The sequence below is a fragment of the Engystomops pustulosus genome, chromosome 3, assembly GCF_040894005.1.
Source record: "Engystomops pustulosus chromosome 3, aEngPut4.maternal, whole genome shotgun sequence".
Taxonomy (NCBI): Eukaryota; Metazoa; Chordata; class Amphibia; order Anura; family Leptodactylidae; genus Engystomops; species Engystomops pustulosus.
The window spans coordinates 40,341,332-40,361,932 of NC_092413.1; the positions used below are offsets into that span (position 1 = coordinate 40,341,332).

Here is a 20,601-nt window from a genome sequence, read left to right on the forward strand (position 1 = left end):
CAGATGCAGAGGGGGCATGTACTTCTGCAATAATGAAAAGTGAAATGGTTTCTACATTCTGCCTTCAGAGGGGGCAGAATGTAGAAAGAACTGGAGGGGGGGGGGGAGCACACTTCAAACGCCTGAACCCTTGCACCTAGAAACAAAATTTTCAAAGGAGATTCTCCCCTTAAATATGATACATAGATTGTGTATGGATGTTTAACAGAACCAGAGATAACAACTCTTAAAGTTACAATTGGCAATGGAAAGTTGTACTTAAAAATCAACTTTTTTTAGTACAAATTTAAGGGTGGAAATTTCTGGCTCTGTGAAGCACCCGTACACAACAGGAGATTCTCCTGTTTAACATGACACCGGAATTTAGTTTCTAGGTGCAAGGGTTCAGGAGATAAAGGTGTTTGAAGTGTGCCCCCTGTAAGCTGAAGGCAGAATGTAGAAGCAGCTGCAGGAAACACTTTCACTATTTTTCATTATTGCAGAAGTACATGCACCCTCTGCATCTGTAGCTGAACCTGGGAAAGACTGATGGTATAATGCTGTACATATTTATAACATAGTTTGATAAATGTTACTACTTATTGAAAAAACACTTCAATTCCCTCCATCACGGAGGGTTCTGATCCCATATGTTAGTTTGGGCGCACGGCAGCTTAGCAGTCACCACTGGCATATTGTATGGGAGTGGAGACCCCAGAGAGAAGCTGAATAGAGGGGAGCGCCTTGGATCCCCCCCCCCCCCGAATTAATACGCCAGACTTCTACAAGTTAGGTACGAAAATCGGACCGCAATGTAGTGGATTGTTTCCACTTCTTAATTATGTTCTGAGCTGCTTACATTAGTATGAGCAGCTAAAGTGTATTATTGACCTGGCAGGTCCTTTTTAACCCTTTCACGACCAGTGACGTAACAGCACGTCACGGGTCGGCTGCGGGTGCATGGAGAGGGCTCATAGCCGGCATATCGCAGCAAAGACTTACCGCGAACTCTCGCGGGTGTTAACCCGCACATCGCCGCCAGCAAAGCTCCTGGCGATCCGTCGCCATGACAGCCTCGGGTCTTCAGAAGACCCAAGGTTGTTTCGTTTTAACCCTTTTATTACAATGTGTTATCAGCACTTTGTGATGAATGAGGAGGAAAATCCCCAGTAGTATGGCAGTATACGGTAGGATCAATCGGACAACCTAGGGTTAAAGTACCTAGGGTTAAAGTTAAAATAGTAAAAAAAAAATTAACACATTAGGTATCGCCGCATCTGAAAATGCCGGTTCTATATAATAACCGTTGTTCACTGCATTTAACCCCGTAACGGAAAATAGCGCCCAAAGTCGAAAATGGCACTATTTTGCTATTTTTTCACTATTTTGAAAAATATAAAAAAATCTATAAAAAGTGATCAAAAGGTCGTACAGTCCTAATAATGGTAGCATTGAAAATGTAATCAGAATTCGCCAAAAAAAGACACCACCCACAGCTCCGTACACTGAAGTATAAAAAAGTTTTATTTTTGTAAATGTATGAAACCATAAAACCTATACAAATTTGGTATCCCTGTGATCGCACCGACCCAAAGAATAAAGTAGACATGTCATTTGGGGCGCACAGTGAAAGCCGTAAATTCCAAGCCCACAAGAAAACGACGCAAATGCGGTTTTTCACCAATTTCACTGCATTTGGAATTTTTTTTCACGCTTCCCAGTACATGGCATGGAATATTCAATACCATCACTATGAAGTGCAATTTATTACGCAGAAAACAAGCCATTACACAGCTCTTTACGTTCAAAAAAAAAAAAAAAGTTATAGATTTTTGATTGTGGGGAGTGAAAAAAATAAAAAAACAAAAAAGGCGAGGTCCTTAAAGGGTTAAAATGTGTTATATCTAATGTATAGACAAAGTGATCTGTCCACTGAATGAGCTGGCAAAGAATTTACTGTAGCCTCTCAACAAAATCCACAATTGTTCTCAAATATTGCATTTTTCTTTGATCTCTATTCATTTACTGTGAATAGAACAGAACTGCATTCTGTATATTGTGTATTGTTTCTCTGCTAGGTTTGCCTATCATCTGAGGCAGTGGCAGATAGAAGGCACTGGTATTAGCAGTCACTTGAAGGCATTGAATGATAAGCAGTCATTACCCCTGCGAATAGTGTGCCAGCCGGCAGGACTTCCAGATAAGGTCAGGTTTCTGCTATTCATTCTCTGCACAGCCTTGTCTCATGTGTTATATGCTGACAATGACGTTATTGTATCTTAGATGACTATAGAAATGTATCCAAGTGACCAGGTAGCTGACCTGCGGGCAGAAGTGACCCATTGGTACGAAAACTTGCAGAAAGATCAGATGAACCAACAGCCTCAACTTCAGGAATTTGGTCAGAGTAGCCGTAAAGGGGATTTTCCTGGTAAGTTCCTGTCCATAAAATGGCCTCAGATGGGGGATTCTAACTGTCCATGACCAATCTGCAAATGTTGTACTTTACAGGAACTTATGATCGCCTTCAGTCTAATTACTGTCACTCCCTTATACTGTACACAGGAGGGGTCTTGTGACTGTTTATCAATTCATTTTTCCCTTCACAAATTTAGTACTGCTCACCCCTCCCCTCTCCATAGACGTATATTCAGCCAGATATATGTGAATGAGGCCTTAAAGGAAATCTGACATGATCAAGGATTGTAAACCTACCACACTTACATACTGGTGTGTGCCCCTTCTGGCAGGGTCTGCTCTTCTTTTAGCTTATTATACCCTTGTTTTTACGAAAAAGGGCTTTATGATTATGCAAATGAGTCTGATGGGCTCCAACCTTTATAAACTGCAGTGGAGCACTTTGGCTCATTTGCATAATTAAATGTAAAGCAAATTTTTGTACAAACAAAAGCAGAAGAAGCTAAAAGAAGGGCGGTTCCTGCCAGAGGGTTCACACACCAGTCTGCACAGACTATCCTATGCACCACTATCTGGAACGTCACCTCTTTTCTTGCTGAAAGTTAGGGAGATGCCAAGCAGGGGCATATGAGCTAGCAGACTATTAATATCATATATAACCAGGGACTAAGCCCAAGAGGTTGGGAAACGGTTTGGTATCAGAGGATAAATGTTGTATAACCCAAGGAAGAGCAGAGTCAAGCCTCCGTTGCAAGCAGCTTTACGCCGTATTCAGCTTCTGTCACACGGACGTGTGCTACACCCAGCTCAATCAAGCCTCCCCATCCGCACGCGCTTCTCCATTGGAAGCCATTTTGCCGGGCCGTACATATGGAAAAAGATCCTTTTCCGTTAACAGTACGGTAGCTGGGCAATACGGTCATTCAAATGGATGGCCATATTACCCATTAAAGTGGATGTGGCCGGCTGCTACCTGTACTGAAATGGTACGGCATACGTAGCACACAGCCGGAAAATTCTCTTTGCGTGCAAGGGGCCATAATACATATCTCCTCCTAACAGAGGTTTGCTGTTACTAATGTGGGGACGTTGCAACCTGAAGTTGGTAAATACGAAAATTCTTTTTTCTTATACTTAGGTGGCTTAATGGGTCCAGTTCGTATGATTTCATCCGGCCATGAACTAACAACAGATTACGATGAGAAGACCCTACATGAACTGGGATTTAAGGATATGCAGGTATGGAAATGGCAACTTTATTTTGTTATATTTTTTCTTTTGAATTATAAAATCCTAAGTAATGCAACCGCTAATGAGCCATAGGTTGTAGTTGGGTTACAGTGACGGGTCTCTTCTCTATTTGTCTGCTCGTATGAATGTTGTTTTCATATACCTGTCTGTAACGTTGTTGGTAGCTTCTGACAGGCCCTCACCTGGGAAGATTTTGTTCTATCTTGAACACTAGAGAAATTTTCCCAGTGTGTTTGTGTGTACAGGCAGTCCCCGGTTATGTAGAAGATAGGTTCTGGAGGTGTGTTCTTAAGTTGAATTTGCATGTAAGTCGGAACTGTATATTTTACAATTGTAGCCCCAAACTAATTTTTTATTGGTCTCTGTGACAATTGGATTTTAAAAATGTTGGATTGTCATAAGAACCAGGATTAACAATGAAGCTTCATTACAGACACATTTGATAACTGTTACAGCTGTTTATTGTAGCCGAAGGCTAAAGTACAGTAAATTACTAACATCCAGAGGTCCATTTGTAACTAGGGATCGTATGTAAGTCAGGTGTTCTTAAGTAGGGGACTGCCTGTTTATGTAGAATTTTAATGCACTTCTTTTATAAGTGTCCTGGACAATCCTACATATTTAGTAAAACCTTTTGTGTTTCTCAGATGGTATTTGTGTCGTTGGGTGCACCACGCCGGGAAAGAAAAGGAGAAGGTGTTCAGCTCCCTGCATCGTGTCTGCCCCCACCCCAGAAGGACAATATCCCCATGCTTCTCCTACTACAGGAACCTCATCTCACCACGCTATTTGATTTGTTGGAAATGTTAGCCTCTTTCAAACCTCCTTCTGGGGAGATGGATTTATTGGACATTGAAGTAAGACAGTTGTCTTTTTACTGTATTTTATGATCTTGATTTTATTTTATATTGATATAATTTCCTATCCTAACCACATTCAAACCAATAAACCCAATGCTGCATGGCAACATTACTAACAACTGAGTATCTATTACTTATCTTGGAAAAGGTTTGTATTTAGTCATAAGGTAAAACCATAAAAGGAAATCTTAACATCAGAATGATGTAGATTAAAACAAAGACGCTCTTAGATGCTGCTTCGTTGTCATGGGCAGGGCCTACTGTCTGTCTCCTTCGACCCAGCCACAGAGCCGGTCAAATCACCGGGCTCTCAGCAGATCCGTGCATTCGCAGTCGTACATGCAATGCACAGCTGGCTACTCCTCAGTGTGGCTGTGCAAGTCATCTCAGAAGTCACTCTAAGAGGAGCAGTTGACTAGTGATGGGTCATTCGCGACTGGGCAGGCACAAAGTACCAGCTCTCTTCAGTGAATGATAGGAGCCGGCAGCCACCTCAGTGCTGATCCAGGGAGCAGTTTTCTTCAGATTACAGTAAAGAGATTTGGGCCAGGCATGAGGACAGGACATCTTGGGTCTCTTCTCCTCCTCCACCTGACCTGTCCCTCTCTCTATCTAATAAAAATCATCTTGCAATTGATGGCTCCGGGCAGGGAGCCATTGGCTAAGCTACCCCCAACCCTGAATGGAGACTCTATAAATTATATTTAATAGAGAGCTGTTCAGGAGCCGGATGATCCAGCTCTGGTGAGTTCCCTGGGCTCATTTGGATCATTTAAAATTCAATGCGGCACATGTATCATTGTATTTCTGCTGCTCCTTTCAAAGTTGCCTGCTGTTGGCACACTTGTCTGCTCTCATGTATCTCAGTATCAAATTTGTCCTGGGTCCTGTGTAATTGTAAGACCAGGTCACTGAAAATCACCTCCCATTCATTTGAATGGGAACTTGCCTGCAGTTACAGTGTTCAGCCACTACACAGAGAACGGAGTTGTCTGCTTCCCGCTCCATTCTCTGTTAACCAGCTCCTGAGATAAGCTGTGGAGGTGTTGGGACCCTACAATCTCATTATCAGTATTTTTAGCCCTTTGAACTTAGCAGAAAATGATTATCTTAAATAATGCATGTAGAGCGCACACATACTGGATCCGACAGCTGTTTCATTTGTAGATACAGTTAATTCCACAAAACTTTTCTTAAAATAAGGTGAAATTTCCAGTGAAACATTTTTCAGTCCTCTTGTTTCATTGCAGAGCGCAAGGTGCGAAGAACTGCATCTCCACGCTGAAAACCTTTCCAGGCGTGTCTGGGAGCTCCTGATGTTACTTCCTACTTGTCCTAATATGCTGCAGGCCTTCCAGAATGTGTCTGAGGAGCAGGTGAGGCGCCTCACACTATATAGCAGTGATGAGGAAATAAGAGCAGTTTTATAAGAGTCTGCTGATTTTTATTAAAAAAAAATATTTCAATTTTAAAAGGGAAATGATGGACCCTGCTGGAAAGACTTACTTCGAATAAAAAGTGCACATAAGCTTCTTTATGCTCTTGAAATAATCGAGGCCCTGGGAAAGCCAAACAGGAGGATAAGAAGAGAATCTACGGTAATGATCTCAAGCTGGTTTCCTTTATTGCATAACATTATATAATTGCTGGAAATACTCACTTGTCTGGTTAACTAATCTTACAAAGGGGCTTTATTATCTTACAAAGTGATGGCATAAAGGAATTTTTGGGATGCCTAAGACTGAAAGGCATTATTCAAAAATTTTGGGTCCCAAAGGTTGTAATATGCTTTACTGGATTACAGATCCATCTTAGTGAATCCATGTAATTGCTCAAATGAAATTATATAGATCCAAAGCTAAAACATGCTGAATGACATATCTGATCTAATTTATACTGTGCACCTGATTGGTTTGGTGGTGGTGGTCTCATATCTATCCACCCATTCAAAAAAATATGGCCCCCAAAGCTACTACGTGAATTGGCTCATACTTTCCTAAGCAGCAGTAACCTTTTATTTCCATCCAGCATGAACAACCCAAAGAAAAAAAAAATTAAAGGTTATCGCCTCTTTGGCTACTACATATAAACTTCTATATCTTTTAAACTAGCGGTTGGATTTTAAGGTTAATCTCAAATTGATCAGGGGCACAGAGGCAATGAAATGGGATGTCATGAAAGCGGATGTCTTCTTTGAGCAAATAATAAATTTTATTTGTACAATGAAAAGCTTTGCCAATATACTTCCTGTATCACTGTTTTCTAGATCTCTGCTTGCTGTTTTCCAACAAGAAGCTACATTGTTGAATAGAAATCGGTCCATGATCATGTGATGCCACACAGGTGCACGGCTCATTATAATGACAAATCTCTGATGAATGAGCTGTGCACCTGTGTGACATCACATGACCAGGGACCAGTTTCTATCCACAGGAAGTAAACAAGCTTTTTATTGAACGACAGCAATCTAAAATCGGTGAGTAATTGATACAGAAAGTGTATTGGAAAATTGTAAAGCTTTTCCTTTCTTCAAATAATTCAAATTAGTGGGCAACCCCTTTAAGTATTTGGTGAGAGATCCAGTTCAACTTGGAGGTATGCCCATCTCTAGGGGCCCTATGAATTTTTCTCTGCTTTCTTTGTAGTTGTGTATTCCATTCTTAGATGGTTGTAATGTAATTAATAATAATTTCTATTACAGGGCAGTTATAGTGATTTGTATCCAGACTCTGATGACTCCAGTGAAGATCAGATTGAAAACAGTAAAAACACATGGAGCTGCAAGGTACAGTTTTACTGAAGATTATGATAATAAAATACAGGCAGTTCCCGGGTTGCGTACAAGATGGGTTCTGTAGGTTTGTTCTTAAGTTGAATTTGTATGTAAGTTGGAACTGTATATTTTATCATTGTAACTCGAGACAAATTTTTTTCTGTCTATGTGACAATTGGATTTTAAAAATGTTGGATTTTATAAGAACCAGGAATTACAATAGAGCTTATTTGCAGACACCTGTGATAACTGTTACAGCTGTTTATTGTAGCCTAGGGCTAAAGTACAGTAAATTACCAACATCCAGAGGTCCGTTTGTAACTAGTGGTCGTCTGTAAGTCAGGTGTTCTTAAGTAGGGGACCACCTGTACACTGCTTCCTGGGTGATAGGAAAAACAAAGAAATGCTCTTAACAGTAGTAAATTCCTTCTGTGTGAGCACTATTGTATGCCATGCTAGATAAAGTTGAATTAAATGTTTAGACATTGATCCAATAAATGTTTGACTCCCTACGTATTCTCAGTTTGTTGCTGCAGGGGGTTTACAACAACTGATCGAAATTTTCAATTCCGGTATTTTGGAGCCCAAGGAACAAGAGTCTTGGACTGTGGTAAGTTTTATTTGGTGCATTATATGATTCGTGGTATGGAGAAGTAACCATGGTATTGGTCTGGAGTAGACTGCTTGAGAGCGCTCACCTCATAGACGATGGTACAATTACCATGTACTGTAAAACTCAGTAAGCAGAAACTGCCTGTATCAAGGATCATTTAAAACCTATACATTTTATTGAAGTACTCTTAAAAATTAGGCTTATGTATAGCGCAGGAGCCCTATAGATTATTTTTCCCCTAATACAGGCTTAGACTCAAGGTGGACCCCAAATGTGTACAACTGCCAGAATTACAACTAACGAAACTGAGATCTGCAGAATATAACAGCTGGATGTGTACATGTATTTTAGGGCCAGCTGTACATGGTTTGTGCATGAAGGGTATCCACTGTATTGTCTGTACCAATCTTATCTTTGGGAGTACGAATACCTGGACCTCTACGGATCTTCCAAAGTGGTGGTCCAAATTTCACTCATTAATTGTGGAGCAGCTAGTTGAACTGTGCTGCTCTATGCAATACTATGATGGTGTCAGAGCTTTCCAAGCACCCCACTCCATCTTTTAGACGGTGCCGGAGATACCTCCATGCTTTTCTCTGCAATTCTGTCACACTCTTAGAGTTGATATATACATGACCTACTGCTCAGTCAGTCAGTGGGAATGGGACCCCTGTTATTTTAATTGGTGGGAACCCCTGTGATCAGTTTGTAATCCCCTATTTTGTGAGTCAAAGGTGGAACAAGCCCTTAAAAGCAGCGTCTTTCTGAATCTTTAATGATGTTCCATGTTTCCTTATAAATACAATTTTTTTTTTTTTGGTGTATTCTCCATTTAATTTTAATTCTGTGTGTTTATAGTGGCAGCTGGACTGTTTAGCATGTTTGCTAAAGCTGATATGTCAGTTTGCTGTGGACCCGACAGATCTGGATCTGGCATATCATGACGTATTTGCTTGGTCAGGGATAGCGGAGAGCCACCGGAAAAGAGCATGGCCTGGCAAATCGAGAAAATCAACAGCAGATCACTCGAAAGGCCTTCATATACCGCGGTTAACAGAGGTAACATACGTTTTCAGTATGTCAATTGCTTAATCCATCACCTTCCAAATAACCATACTGCCAATGATATTGCTTTGTAGGTCACTGCCTACCGTTACTAGCGTATCATGCATGTTCCCAGGAGGTGACCTGGAATATTTTAGAAATGTGTTTTTTTTTCCTTTGGGGACAATGCCTCTAATTGCCATGATTTTAATTTCTTTTTACTCCCTAGGACCATTTCTATAAGGCCTCTTTCACATTGCCGTATTCTGTGCATGGTATGGTGGCACACGTGTCTGCGCACCGTACCACGGCCGGTTGCGATAGGCATCTATGGGGACATATATCAGGCTGCAAATTTGCGACCGTATTTACGTCCCCACGATGTCACTATGAAATGGGCCTAATTGTGATTGGCATCGGTAATAGATGCCATGGCAGGAACATAGGAGCTATGAAGTTGGTATTAGAGGAATTTCAGTCACTCTGGCAAAGGCCAGTATATTGACCTCCTAGCTGTTTACCTAGGCATGGCTGTGCCTTTTGGTGGACCCAAAGTGTCTAATATGCATATGAAATATTTTCAATAATGCCAGATTGTCTTGCATCATGCAAGTTACGGTGGTAACCTGAACATGTTGGGCACCATAGGAAATGACATTACTTTATTCTGTCAGTTATGGGGGAGAGAATAAGTTATAACACCCCAGACTGATTAGAATAGTTTTTATATAGAGCTATAATAAAAGCCATCCTGAGAAACCTAGTTCCATGGTTACTTCTTAGTAGGACACGTCTACCATCAGTAAAGCTGTGATGTCCTTTAATAATGAGGAAAATGTGATACTTTCCTTTCCATTGTGTTTAGTGACATTTATTTCTGCTTTTGTCTCCCTTTTAAAGGTTTTTCTAGTACTTGTCCAAGGAACCTGTTTAATTCAGCGCTTAATGTCTGTTGCTTATACCTATGATAATTTAGCTCAACGGTAGGTGTATATCAATAGTTGTATCTGTCAAACACAATTACATGTTTTCAGCATGTCCTTGTTCACTCCATGTGATTGTTTTGAACTTGCAGGGTATTGAAGGCACAGTCTGATCATCGTTCAAGGCATGAAGGTTAGTAATGCCATATTTGCTGCCACCTATACAATGATTTTATGCCAACTTTATTATTGGTCGCAGTTTTTTTTCTTTTAGAAAGGCCATCATTTTTAAATGGCCCTTTCATGACCTGTGACGTAATAGCACGTCAAGGGTTGGGTGCGGGTGCATGGAGAGGGCTCATGGGCTGAGCCCGCTCCATAGCCTGTAAGTCTTTGCTGCATATCGCGGCAAAGGCTTACCGGTAACTCCCGCACAACGCTTTGCCTGCGTCTTAAAAAAGGTGTTAGCGCGTGGCCGCATCCATCTTGTTGGAGATCGTCGCTCCCTGAGACGTCATCGAGAGGCTGTCTGGATTTAACCCATTCAGTACTGTGTGCTAATAGCGCATTGTAATGTAGGAGGATGAAAATCCCCATATGCTGCCATACTGTAGTATGGCAGTACATGGTAGGATCGATCAGACAACCTAGGGTTAAAGTACCCTAGAGAGTCTGAAAAATAGTAAAAATAAAAAAGTGGGAAAAAAATTATAATAAAAACCCCTAAAAATTCTAATCACCCCCCTTTCCCTAGAACTGACGTAAATATAAATTAACAGTAAAAACATACACATCAGGTATCACCATTTCCAAAAAATAGCACCTGAATTTGAAAATGGCACTTTGTTTCCATTTTTGAAAATATAAAAATTCAATAAAAAGTGATCAAAAGGTCATACAGCATTGAAAACTTCATCAGAAGTCGCAAAAAATTACACCACCCACAGTTCCTACAGCAAAATATGAAAGTTATTCGCGCCAGAAGATGGCAAAATCTGAAAAAAAAAATTTTGTACAGGAGGTTTTAATTTTTGTAAATGTATGAAATTATAAAACCTGTACAAATTTGGTATACTCGTAATCACCCAGTGAAAGCCGTAAAATCCAAGCCCACAAGAAAACGGCGCAAAGGCAGGTTTTCACCAATTTCACTGCATTTGGAATTTTTTTTCCGCTTCGCGGTGCACGCCGTGGAATATTAAACACAGTCATTATTAAGTGCAGTTTGTTACACAGAAAACATGCTGCCACACAGCTCTTTAAAAAAAGTTATAGATTTTTGATTGTGGGGAGTGAAACGTAGAAAAAAGGGCCAGGTCCCTAAAGAGTTAAAGATGTATACGTATATGCTTTATGTGCTGCAAGGCTGTGACAGATGATAGATATCTCCTTATTACTGTAATCACAGGGGGGTTGTATTTCAACAAATTAATATTGTTTGTGTAATTTTAAAGTTCCAGTTTTCCAATATACTTTGTGTATCAATTCCTCTAGGTTTTCTAGATCTCTGCTTGCTGTGATCCTATAGGAATCTTCATTGTTTACTTTCTGTGGATTAAAACCTGGTCCCTGGTCCTCTCGCAGAGAGGTATCCAGAGCTGTGTGTTATAACGAGCCGTGCTCCTGTGTGACATCACATGACAGATTTCTATTTACTGGAAATGAACAATGAAGCTTTGTCTAGAATGACAGCAAGCAGAGATCTTAAAACTGTGAGAAATTGAATGATTTTATGTTCAACATATTTTACTCTTAACAGTTACACATTATTCCATGTGGCTACTGGTCAGCTGGGCGCATTGTTGTTCTGCGGTGAAATCCAGCCTAGCAGACAGTGACAACTTACAAGACTGGCTGAAAAAATTAACTCTTCTTATCCCTGAGGTAAGCTATTGCATTGGTATGATCTTTCTTGTTTGTTTGTTTTTTTATGGATTCCAGTTGATCCCTCATTTATTCCAATACAAACATGAGGGTTTAATTTATGTTAAATTGCTTTATTCCCTATAAAATTTTGGCCTAACGTAAGCCAACTTAGAAAATGCATGGAAGTGTTCCTGGTAATTACTCGTTGAGAGGAAAAATGTGAATAAAAATAAAAAGTATTATTGTCACATCTTTCTTTTTCCTTAGACTGCAGTCCGTCATGAATCCTGCAATGGTCTGTACAAACTGTCCCTTTCTGGTCTGGATGGTGGTGATTCAATAAATAGATCATTTTTGCTTCTGGCCGCATCAACGTTGTTAAAATTTCTTCCTGATGCTCAAGCACTAAAGCCTGTTCGGGTAAAGACTTGTGGTTATGGCAATTATCATTGTATTCCCTGTATTAGGCCTCATCATGTAAATATCCTGCAGCAATGACTTTTCATCCTGTCAGTGGAAAGAATCAAGTTAAATACTAAATGGAATTGTCATTGTTATTTCCTGCTTATAACTAAAAGAACAAAACTGTTAATAAGAAACAAAGGTTTTCTTCTTAACAAATTATTTTACCAGAATTTTTTTTTGTGGCATGTGTAATTTATATTTAGAATTTTAGCTTCTCTCTGCCACATGTAGTACCCTTGCTAATCTGATATTGATGAACTCGTTTTGAATATTTAGGTCAGAAAGTAGTTCTAACTTTTTCACAGCCGCCTATTGGCTAAATATGTCCTAATTGCCAATACCCTGTGCAGATATCTGGCAAACTTCAACCAGCTATATCTTCTAAACCGTGGTACATAGAAACACAGGGGAACATTTATCATAGCTGGTGCTTTGGGAGGACCCGCCACTCTAATGCATCAAGAGGCTTAAACCCCCCTGAGCAAAAACTACGCCAGGCTCGACCTGCAAACATTCAACGGTGAATGTTTTCAACCTTTAGCAAGTGCGCAGGCAAAGGGAAAAAACGCCCTGCGCCGGCTCACTCTGCACACAAGGAATGGAGATGGCATAGTTGCAATAATGATTAAATATGACAAAAGAAATGTTGCAAAGAGAGATTCTGAGTTCAGAAGATATAGGAGTTTGAAGTGAGCCTCCTGTTGGTTGAAGGCAGAATAGAGGCGGACCTGCACGGAGACAGACCTGACAGTCAGCAGAAGTACATTCACCCTTTGCAGCCCGGTACCGGTCCCTATTGGCACGTTTCCCGGTCACTGTGCGACTATGTGTGCCCACGCACTGTGACTGGGCGCCATAGGTGTCAATGTCCTATATTTCGCCAATTTACAGCAACAGCCCTGCGAGGACCCAAATTGAGAATTCTTTGTTCAATGTAACCGTTTTGTAGTAATTTAATAGTCATATTTTTGTCTTTTTTTAATGCAATTAGTGTGGGCATTTTTATGTAAGAATTGAAGGATATTTTTTTTAGCTTCTGTTTTTTCACCACAGGTTGAAGATTATGAGGAAGAAACTATACTACGACCTGGATGTAAAGAATATTTTTGGTTACTGTGTAAACTGATTGATAACATCCACGTCAAAGATGCCAGCCAGGTATTAGGCTTTACTGTGCTAATGCTTGAATGCTTTCTACTAAACAAAAGCATATTGGTAATATGCCAGAATGGTCAGACTTTTTACATTTAGCAATACTCGTCCTGCTTACACTACCTTTCCCACCTTGTGTCTTTCTGCTCCAGATATGTTGTAAAATAAGCAATTTTTGATGTTGACATTAGGCCACGTGCACAGGAACGTGAGCTGTTTGCTGCCTGGAAACAAGGGGCTCTGATCCCTTGTCTGTGGCCTGTTATCAGCAGATGAGCACATGCAGATGGCCCATGGGGTCTGCTCCTACACAAGAACCCATACACAGAAATAAGGGTGTTTGCTATTTGCTGGAACAGCGGACATGCGGTTCCTTTTCATGTTTGTGTTCATTAGGTGTTATTCCATGTGTTTTCTCTGCTTTTAACCCCTAGGCGCACCACGACGTTATACTACGTCCCCGGGGCTAGATACTTAGCGCACCGGGACGTAGTATAACGTCCAGCTTCTGGGACCGGCTCACGAACGGAGCCGGTACCAGAAGCAGCGGCTGTCAGCTGTCTAGTACAGCTGACAGCCTGCGCTAACACCCGCGATCGGAGCCGTGGGTGTTCCTGCTGTGGATCGGATCCCCCGTGCCGCTTACCGGGGGATCCGATCCTCTTCCGGGCAGCTCCGAGGACTGGCATGTGCCCCGGAGCTGCCCGGTCTCCATGGCAGTCAGACCCCTTCCGGGTCTGGCTGTAAACTGTCTGAGCATGCGCAAGCTTGCTCAGACAGTTTACACTGCTCTACAATAAAATGGTATTGTAGAGCAGTGTATTGAACTTAAACCAGTGATCAGAGCATCACTGGTTTAAGTTCAAGTATGTATAAGTAAAAAAATGCAAAAACACTGAACACTACACATTATAATAAATAAAAAATAAATACATAAAATATAAGCCCCTAAAATGTCACTTTCCCATAAAAAAACGTAATAAAGTATAAAAAACATAAAAACACAAAAAAAACCCGCATATTTGGTATTGCCGCGTCCGTAACAATCTGCATAATAAAACAGAATTGTTACTGGACCCGCACGGTAAACGCCGGAGGAAAAAAATGCAAAAAACGTTCCGAAAAAAGATAATTTTTAATTAATACCCTATAAAAAATGCTCTAAAAATTTTATGCACTCTAAAATAAGCCCACTAAAAAGAACAACTGTTCTCGCAAAAAATAAGCCCCTAACAAGATTTGTCAGCCAAAAAATAAAAAAGTTATGCATATAAAAAGATGGTGATGCTAAAATGAATAAGATTTTCTCCAAATTTGTTTTTATTCAGTACAATTGAATAAAATACACAAAACCCCCACATATTTGGTATCCCTGCGTCCGTAACAATCTGTATAATAAAACAGAATCGTTATTAGATCCGCAAAGTGAACCCCGTAAAAAACAACCTAAAAAAACTCTCTCTGAAAAAGATGATTTTTTATTAATGCCCTTTAAAAATGCTCTAAAAAAAGTGATTTAAAAAAGTTACGCAATCTAAAATAAGACCACTAAAAAGAGCAATCATTCTCGCATAAAATAAGCCCTTAAACAGATTTGTGAGGTGAAAAATAAAAAAGTTATACATATGAAAGACGGTGATGCTAAAATTAACAACAATTTTGCCAAATTACTTTTTATTCAGTAAAAATGGTAAAAAATTAAAAATATATAAATGAAGTATTTTCATAATCGTGGCGACCCATAGAATAAAAATAATGTACTATTTTTATGGTATGGTTAACGGCCAAAATAAAAAACACATAAAAATTTTCCTAAAAATTGATGATTTTCATTTCCTCCACCAACAAAGAGTTAATTAAATCTCACCAATTAGCTATAGAGGCTCCAAAATTATGTATTAGAAAAGTGCATCTCATGTGGCAAAAGAAATAAGCCCCTATAGGTCCCCATTAAAAAAAAGAAAAAAATTATAGCCTGTACAATGTGACATAGCAAATCTGATTTGGATGGCGCCTCCTTCCCTTCTATGCCCGGCCGTGCGCCCATACAGCAGGTTACCACCACATATAGGGTATCTGTGTACTCGGGAGAAATTGGGTATCAAACTTTGTGGAGCCTTTTTTCATTTAATCCATTTTAAATGTTTAATTTTCCACCCAAAATGAGTGTATTGTAAAAAAATATTACAATTTGCAGACTCCACCTCCGTTTTGTTTTAACCCCTATAAAACACGTAAAGGGTTAACAAACTTCTTAAAAGTAGTTTTTCATACGTTGAGGTGTGTAGTTTCCACAATGGGGTAATTTATGAGTCTAGCTATTATTTAGGCCTCTCAGTGTCAATTAGAAGTTGAGCAGGTCCATCTAAGTACGGGTTTTGGCGATTTTACAAAAAATGTGAAAAATGGCACCCAAATTCTGAGCCTCAGAACATTCTAGTAAAATATGTGGAATCTTAAAAAACCATGCCAACATAAAGCAGACATTTGGGAAATGTAAGTTATGAATTTATTTGGGTGCTTTGACTATCTGCATCAAAAGTAGAGAATTTAGAACGTTGAAAATAAAGAATTTTTCAAAATTTTTGCCAAATTTTGTTTTTTTTCATAACTAAACGCAAAAGATTTCATCCAAATTTTTAAACTAATTTGAAGTACAATGTGTCACGAGAAAACAATCTCAAAATCCCCTGGATATCTCCGCTATAACCACTTATAGTGACACAGGCCAGATTTGAAAAATGGGGCCGCGTCCTTTAGGCCAAAATAGGCTGAGTCCCCTAGGGGTTAACTTTATCGATTGAATTGATTTGGTGTAAATGTTTGTGGTGACAGCAGTAAAGACTTTGTTGTTATTTTTGTTTATATTTCTATCCTAGACAACATTGCTTGATTTAGATGCACTAGCACGACATTTGGCTGACTGCATTCGCAGGTAGGTCTGTTTGCTGTTAATTCTTCATGAAGGGTTTTGTGGGGTTACCCAGGCTTCTCTTCCCATTTACATAGCCATAATCTGTCCACACATATGGTGGCCAGATCACGGCCACAGTAAAGTCTGTGCAACCCGTTCATGGTGTGGTGAGCACACAGTGGGGAACATTTACTAAGGGTCCTAACAGCGCATTTTCGTCGAGTTTCCTGACTTTTTACAGTTTTGAATTGCCCCGGGTTTTTGGCGCACGTGAGCGGTTTGTGGCGCATCGCCACCGGCTTGCATGCAACACAAATCGGGGGCGTGCACGTTGGACAACCGGACTGATTCGGACCAATCGCAGGATTTAAAAAAACGAAATTGTGTCGCAAGATCAGCACTCGCATGCATCGGGAAGAAGAAGGTGAACTTCAGCGGGGGAAGCGACGGATGCAGGAAATCGGGCGCACGAGCTATGTGAATCGCGGAAGATCCGAATCCTCGGGCCATTTTTCTTGTAATGAAGAGGGGAGCGGTTGAGGAGCTGTCACTCCCCCTCCCTTCACCTAGCCGTGTGCTACTCCTGGAATTTGTTCCAGGCGACCATCCGAATGAAACTTGCACAATAAATGTACTTAATGCATCAACTTGTATACAAAAAGATCTCTATTTTTAGTTTTTTCTATTTGTTGAAACTAAAATGCCTCATTAAAACCGATGTATAACCCATTTGTAGCATCTTTTAAGTAGTCATTCTGTTTGTAATCCCTTTATTAGCAGGGAAATCCTGGATTATCAGGATGGGAATATAGAAGATGATGGGATGACCGGACTCCTGAGGTTGGCAACCAGTGTCATCAAACATAAACCCCCTTTCAAATTCTCAAGGGAAGGGCAGGTAAGGCTTATACACAGAAGTTGTGAATTAATAAAAGTGCATAACTTATTATAGTTTGGTTTCTGTAAAAATATTTTTTTCTTTAGGAGTTCCTCAGAGATGTGTTTAACCTCCTGTTCATGTTACCAAGTTTAAAGGACCGGTTACAACCCAAATGTAAATCTCATTCTTCACGAGCTGCAGCGTACGACCTTCTTGTGGAAATGGTGAAGGGCTCAGTGGAGAACTACAGGCTGTTACACAATTGGGTAATGGCGCAGCACATGCAGTGTAAGTGGAGTAATTCTTTCATGTATTGCTCAGTTAACTCTTCTTTATGACCTAGTATATTCTTTCACCTTTTTGTATTCTACGAGCCGTTTTATCCTTACAAAACTGCAGTATTGGCCCTGGAGATCTATGTGACCATACCGTTGTGTATGTTGATAGTAGCATTAGGGCCATGAAAAAAATGGATTCCCAGATTGTAGCTAGACTTGATGCTCACGGGTGCAGTGCCGTTTGAGATTTTACAGCACAGCCTCTCCTTTCTGTTTTGAGTAAGAGCAGCTGTAAGGATTTGGTTAGATATTATTGCAGACTCTCCCCAGTGCTCCAAGTCCAGTTGCATTTCTGGACTGGAAGTGCATTTTTCACAATCCTGCTGCTACAAAAAACTCACACAAAGGTATTGTTACACAGATCACCAGGGCCAATGGCAAACACCCTCTGGAGCTTTGAATGGTCAAAACTGCGGGTAGACTCCCTTTAAACCTTTAGGACCTTTCGCTAAGTAAAAAAAATGCTTCATGGCCTGCCTCATTAATTAATTTGGATTTTCGTTATGTATTTAGTCTATGCAAGACATATGATGCCTGAAAGTTTATATATGAGTTAAATCATAATAGCCAAGTTCTGCATAACAAATTCTAAGATGTTTTTTTTTTATCTTTTGGAAATAATGTACATTTTAGGGCTAAATTAATGTATTACCGACAATATTAGACCATTCTAAATTTCATCTCCATTTTGTTTTAATTACTAAGCAGCACTCAAAGGGTTTGAAATCTTCCTAAAAACAGTTTTTATTAGTTTGAGGGGTGTACTTTTGAAAATGTGGGGGATTCTAATAATTTTATATTTGAAACTCATTTCAAACTAAAAATTATGGCAAAAATCTCAATGTAGAAATTTCAGGAAAAATGAATGATAAAGATTATTCTATTTCTAAGCTGTCGAATGTCATATAAGAACAAAAGGACTTATAAAAAATAATGAAAACATAGAGTTAAGATATGGGAAATGTTGGTGAGTAACTCTTTTGGGTGGTAAAATCGCTCAACAGCAGATCATTTCAAATTTTGAAAATGACAAATTTCCCAAAAATGTAGCAAATGTTATTTTTCTCATAAATTACCGCAAAACATATCAACCAAAATTTACCATTTTACATTTTACATAATGAGTCACCAAAAAACAATCTGAGTCATTTTGGTATGTTAAAGTGTTCTAACGTTATAACCATATAAAGCGACACATGCCAGATTACACAGATTACAAAAGAAGAGGCCAAGCCTTAACATACAAACTCGCTGCGCCTTGAAGGGGTTAAACAACGATTACTATGTCTATTATCTTTTAATGCTGTTGAGTGCAACTAATGCTACATGGTGCTGCTATAAAACTGTTTTTAACTATAATATTATACATTGATTATATTTTGTATCATTTTGGCCCACAGCTTCCCATGCACCTTACAAATGGGACTACTGGCCTCATGATGATGTCCGGGCTGAGTGCAGGTTCGTTGGACTAACAAATCTTGGAGCGACTTGTTATTTGGCATCTACAATTCAGCAGCTGTACATGATCCCGGAGGCAAGACAAGCCATCTTTACCGCTAAGGTATTTGAATGATATTCCCATCTTATATTATTAGAGATTTTGCTGGATTCTACCATACATATAACTACTCTGAATAAAATTTTAAATGTGTTTTTACTTTGTAAAAAAAAAAAAAAAAATCTTTAATAATTCAAAGTAATTGTTCTTGTCCTCTTGCAGTATTCAGATGATATTAAACACAAGACGACCCTACTGGAACTTCAGAAAATGTTTACTTATTTAATGGTAAGTTTTGTTTTTCTTGGGAATAGTAAATTTACTATTCCCAATTCTTTTGATATGTTATATTGTTTGCAAAGAGTAGAACATAAATGGTTTCTTTTTGCACAGCACTATCACTTTTTCTGAAAGTCGTGTATTCTCCATGTGCTAACAATTCTGAATAATTTTTAAAGGCTTTATTTATGTGAACTTAAAAAAAAAAAATATATATATAAGATTGATCTATTTTTGCCATTTTAAGACAGAACATAACACCCATACAATGGTCCCACACTCCCTAGGTTCCAACCTGAAGAGCACCTTAAATGTACCCAGAAATAAAATAAGCCTTGTCTGCATGTCCTAGGCCAGTGATGGCGAACCTATGGCACGCGTGCCAGAGAGGGCACGCAGAGCCCTCTCTGCAGGCACGCGTACCATCTCCCCAGTCTCATGAAAGTGGGCCCGACACGCTGCGATACCTGCGCAGCCCGGCGATACCTGCGCGCTCTGATGCCTGCGCGGCCCGGCACTCCACTGTCTGCGCGGCCCCGGCGCTCCGATTCATGCGCGGCCCCGGCATTCCGCTTCCTGCTTGTTAGCGGCGCGCCGACGTCTGCGCGGCCCCGGCGTCCCGCTGCCTGCGGGGTCGCAGGGTCCCGGCGCCCGATGCCTGCTGCCTGGCTCCTGTGCTTCGGCGGTGACGTCACCGCATCCTCGCCTGCACTTGAGATGGCGCGTTTCGGCTGCTGCACCTGGTAAGCCCCTCTGTGTGTGTCTGTCTATACTGGGGTGGTGGGGGGGGGAGTCCCTATTTCTTTCCTGGGGTGGGGGATGAGGCCCTATTTCTATCCTTGTGTGGGGGATGAGGCCCTATTTCTATCCTTGTGTGGGGGATGAGGCCCTATTTCTATCCTGGATTGGGGGATGAGGCCCTATTTCTATCCTGGGGTGGGGGGTGAGGCCCTGTGTCTATACTGAGGTGGGGGGCCCTGTCTCTATAGTGGGGGGGGGGTGAGGCCCTGTCTCTATACTGGCTACTGGAGGGACTGGGTATTACCTCTAAACTCACAATGCTGCAGCATTTCTCCTGTGTTGTGTAAGATATTTTCAGAGAAAATAAAACTTTTACTTAAAGAGCAACAGCCGCAGTACACAGCCATACACGGAGCTACAGCCGCAGTACACAGCCATACATGGAGCTACAGCCGCAGTACACAGCCATACATGGAGCTACAGCCGCAGTACACAGCCATACACGGAGCTACAGCCGCAGTACACAGCCATACACGGAGCTACAGCCGCAGTACACAGCCATACACGGAGCTACAGCCGCAGTACACAGCCATACACGGAGCTA

General features: G+C 40.5%; 1 protein-coding gene across 3 annotated transcripts in view; it reads left to right on the plus strand.

The window, feature by feature from the left end:
- The window catches only part of USP34 (ubiquitin specific peptidase 34), a 96,584-nt gene that overhangs the window by 42,999 nt on the left and 32,984 nt on the right, over positions 1–20,601 (plus strand). For all 3 annotated transcript variants that reach the window (XM_072140565.1, XM_072140567.1, XM_072140566.1), the window contains 19 exons: positions 2,058–2,184; positions 2,263–2,410; positions 3,536–3,636; positions 4,296–4,505; positions 5,759–5,884; positions 5,984–6,106; positions 7,210–7,293; positions 7,805–7,891; positions 8,753–8,953; positions 9,839–9,921; positions 10,014–10,054; positions 11,621–11,745; positions 11,995–12,147; positions 13,246–13,350; positions 16,224–16,279; positions 17,036–17,156; positions 17,243–17,426; positions 18,877–19,040; positions 19,200–19,265. In XM_072140565.1, the coding sequence (XP_071996666.1) occupies positions 2,058–2,184; positions 2,263–2,410; positions 3,536–3,636; positions 4,296–4,505; positions 5,759–5,884; positions 5,984–6,106; positions 7,210–7,293; positions 7,805–7,891; positions 8,753–8,953; positions 9,839–9,921; positions 10,014–10,054; positions 11,621–11,745; positions 11,995–12,147; positions 13,246–13,350; positions 16,224–16,279; positions 17,036–17,156; positions 17,243–17,426; positions 18,877–19,040; positions 19,200–19,265 (2,305 nt within the window). The remainder of the gene's footprint in view (positions 1–2,057; positions 2,185–2,262; positions 2,411–3,535; positions 3,637–4,295; positions 4,506–5,758; positions 5,885–5,983; positions 6,107–7,209; positions 7,294–7,804; positions 7,892–8,752; positions 8,954–9,838; positions 9,922–10,013; positions 10,055–11,620; positions 11,746–11,994; positions 12,148–13,245; positions 13,351–16,223; positions 16,280–17,035; positions 17,157–17,242; positions 17,427–18,876; positions 19,041–19,199; positions 19,266–20,601) is intronic.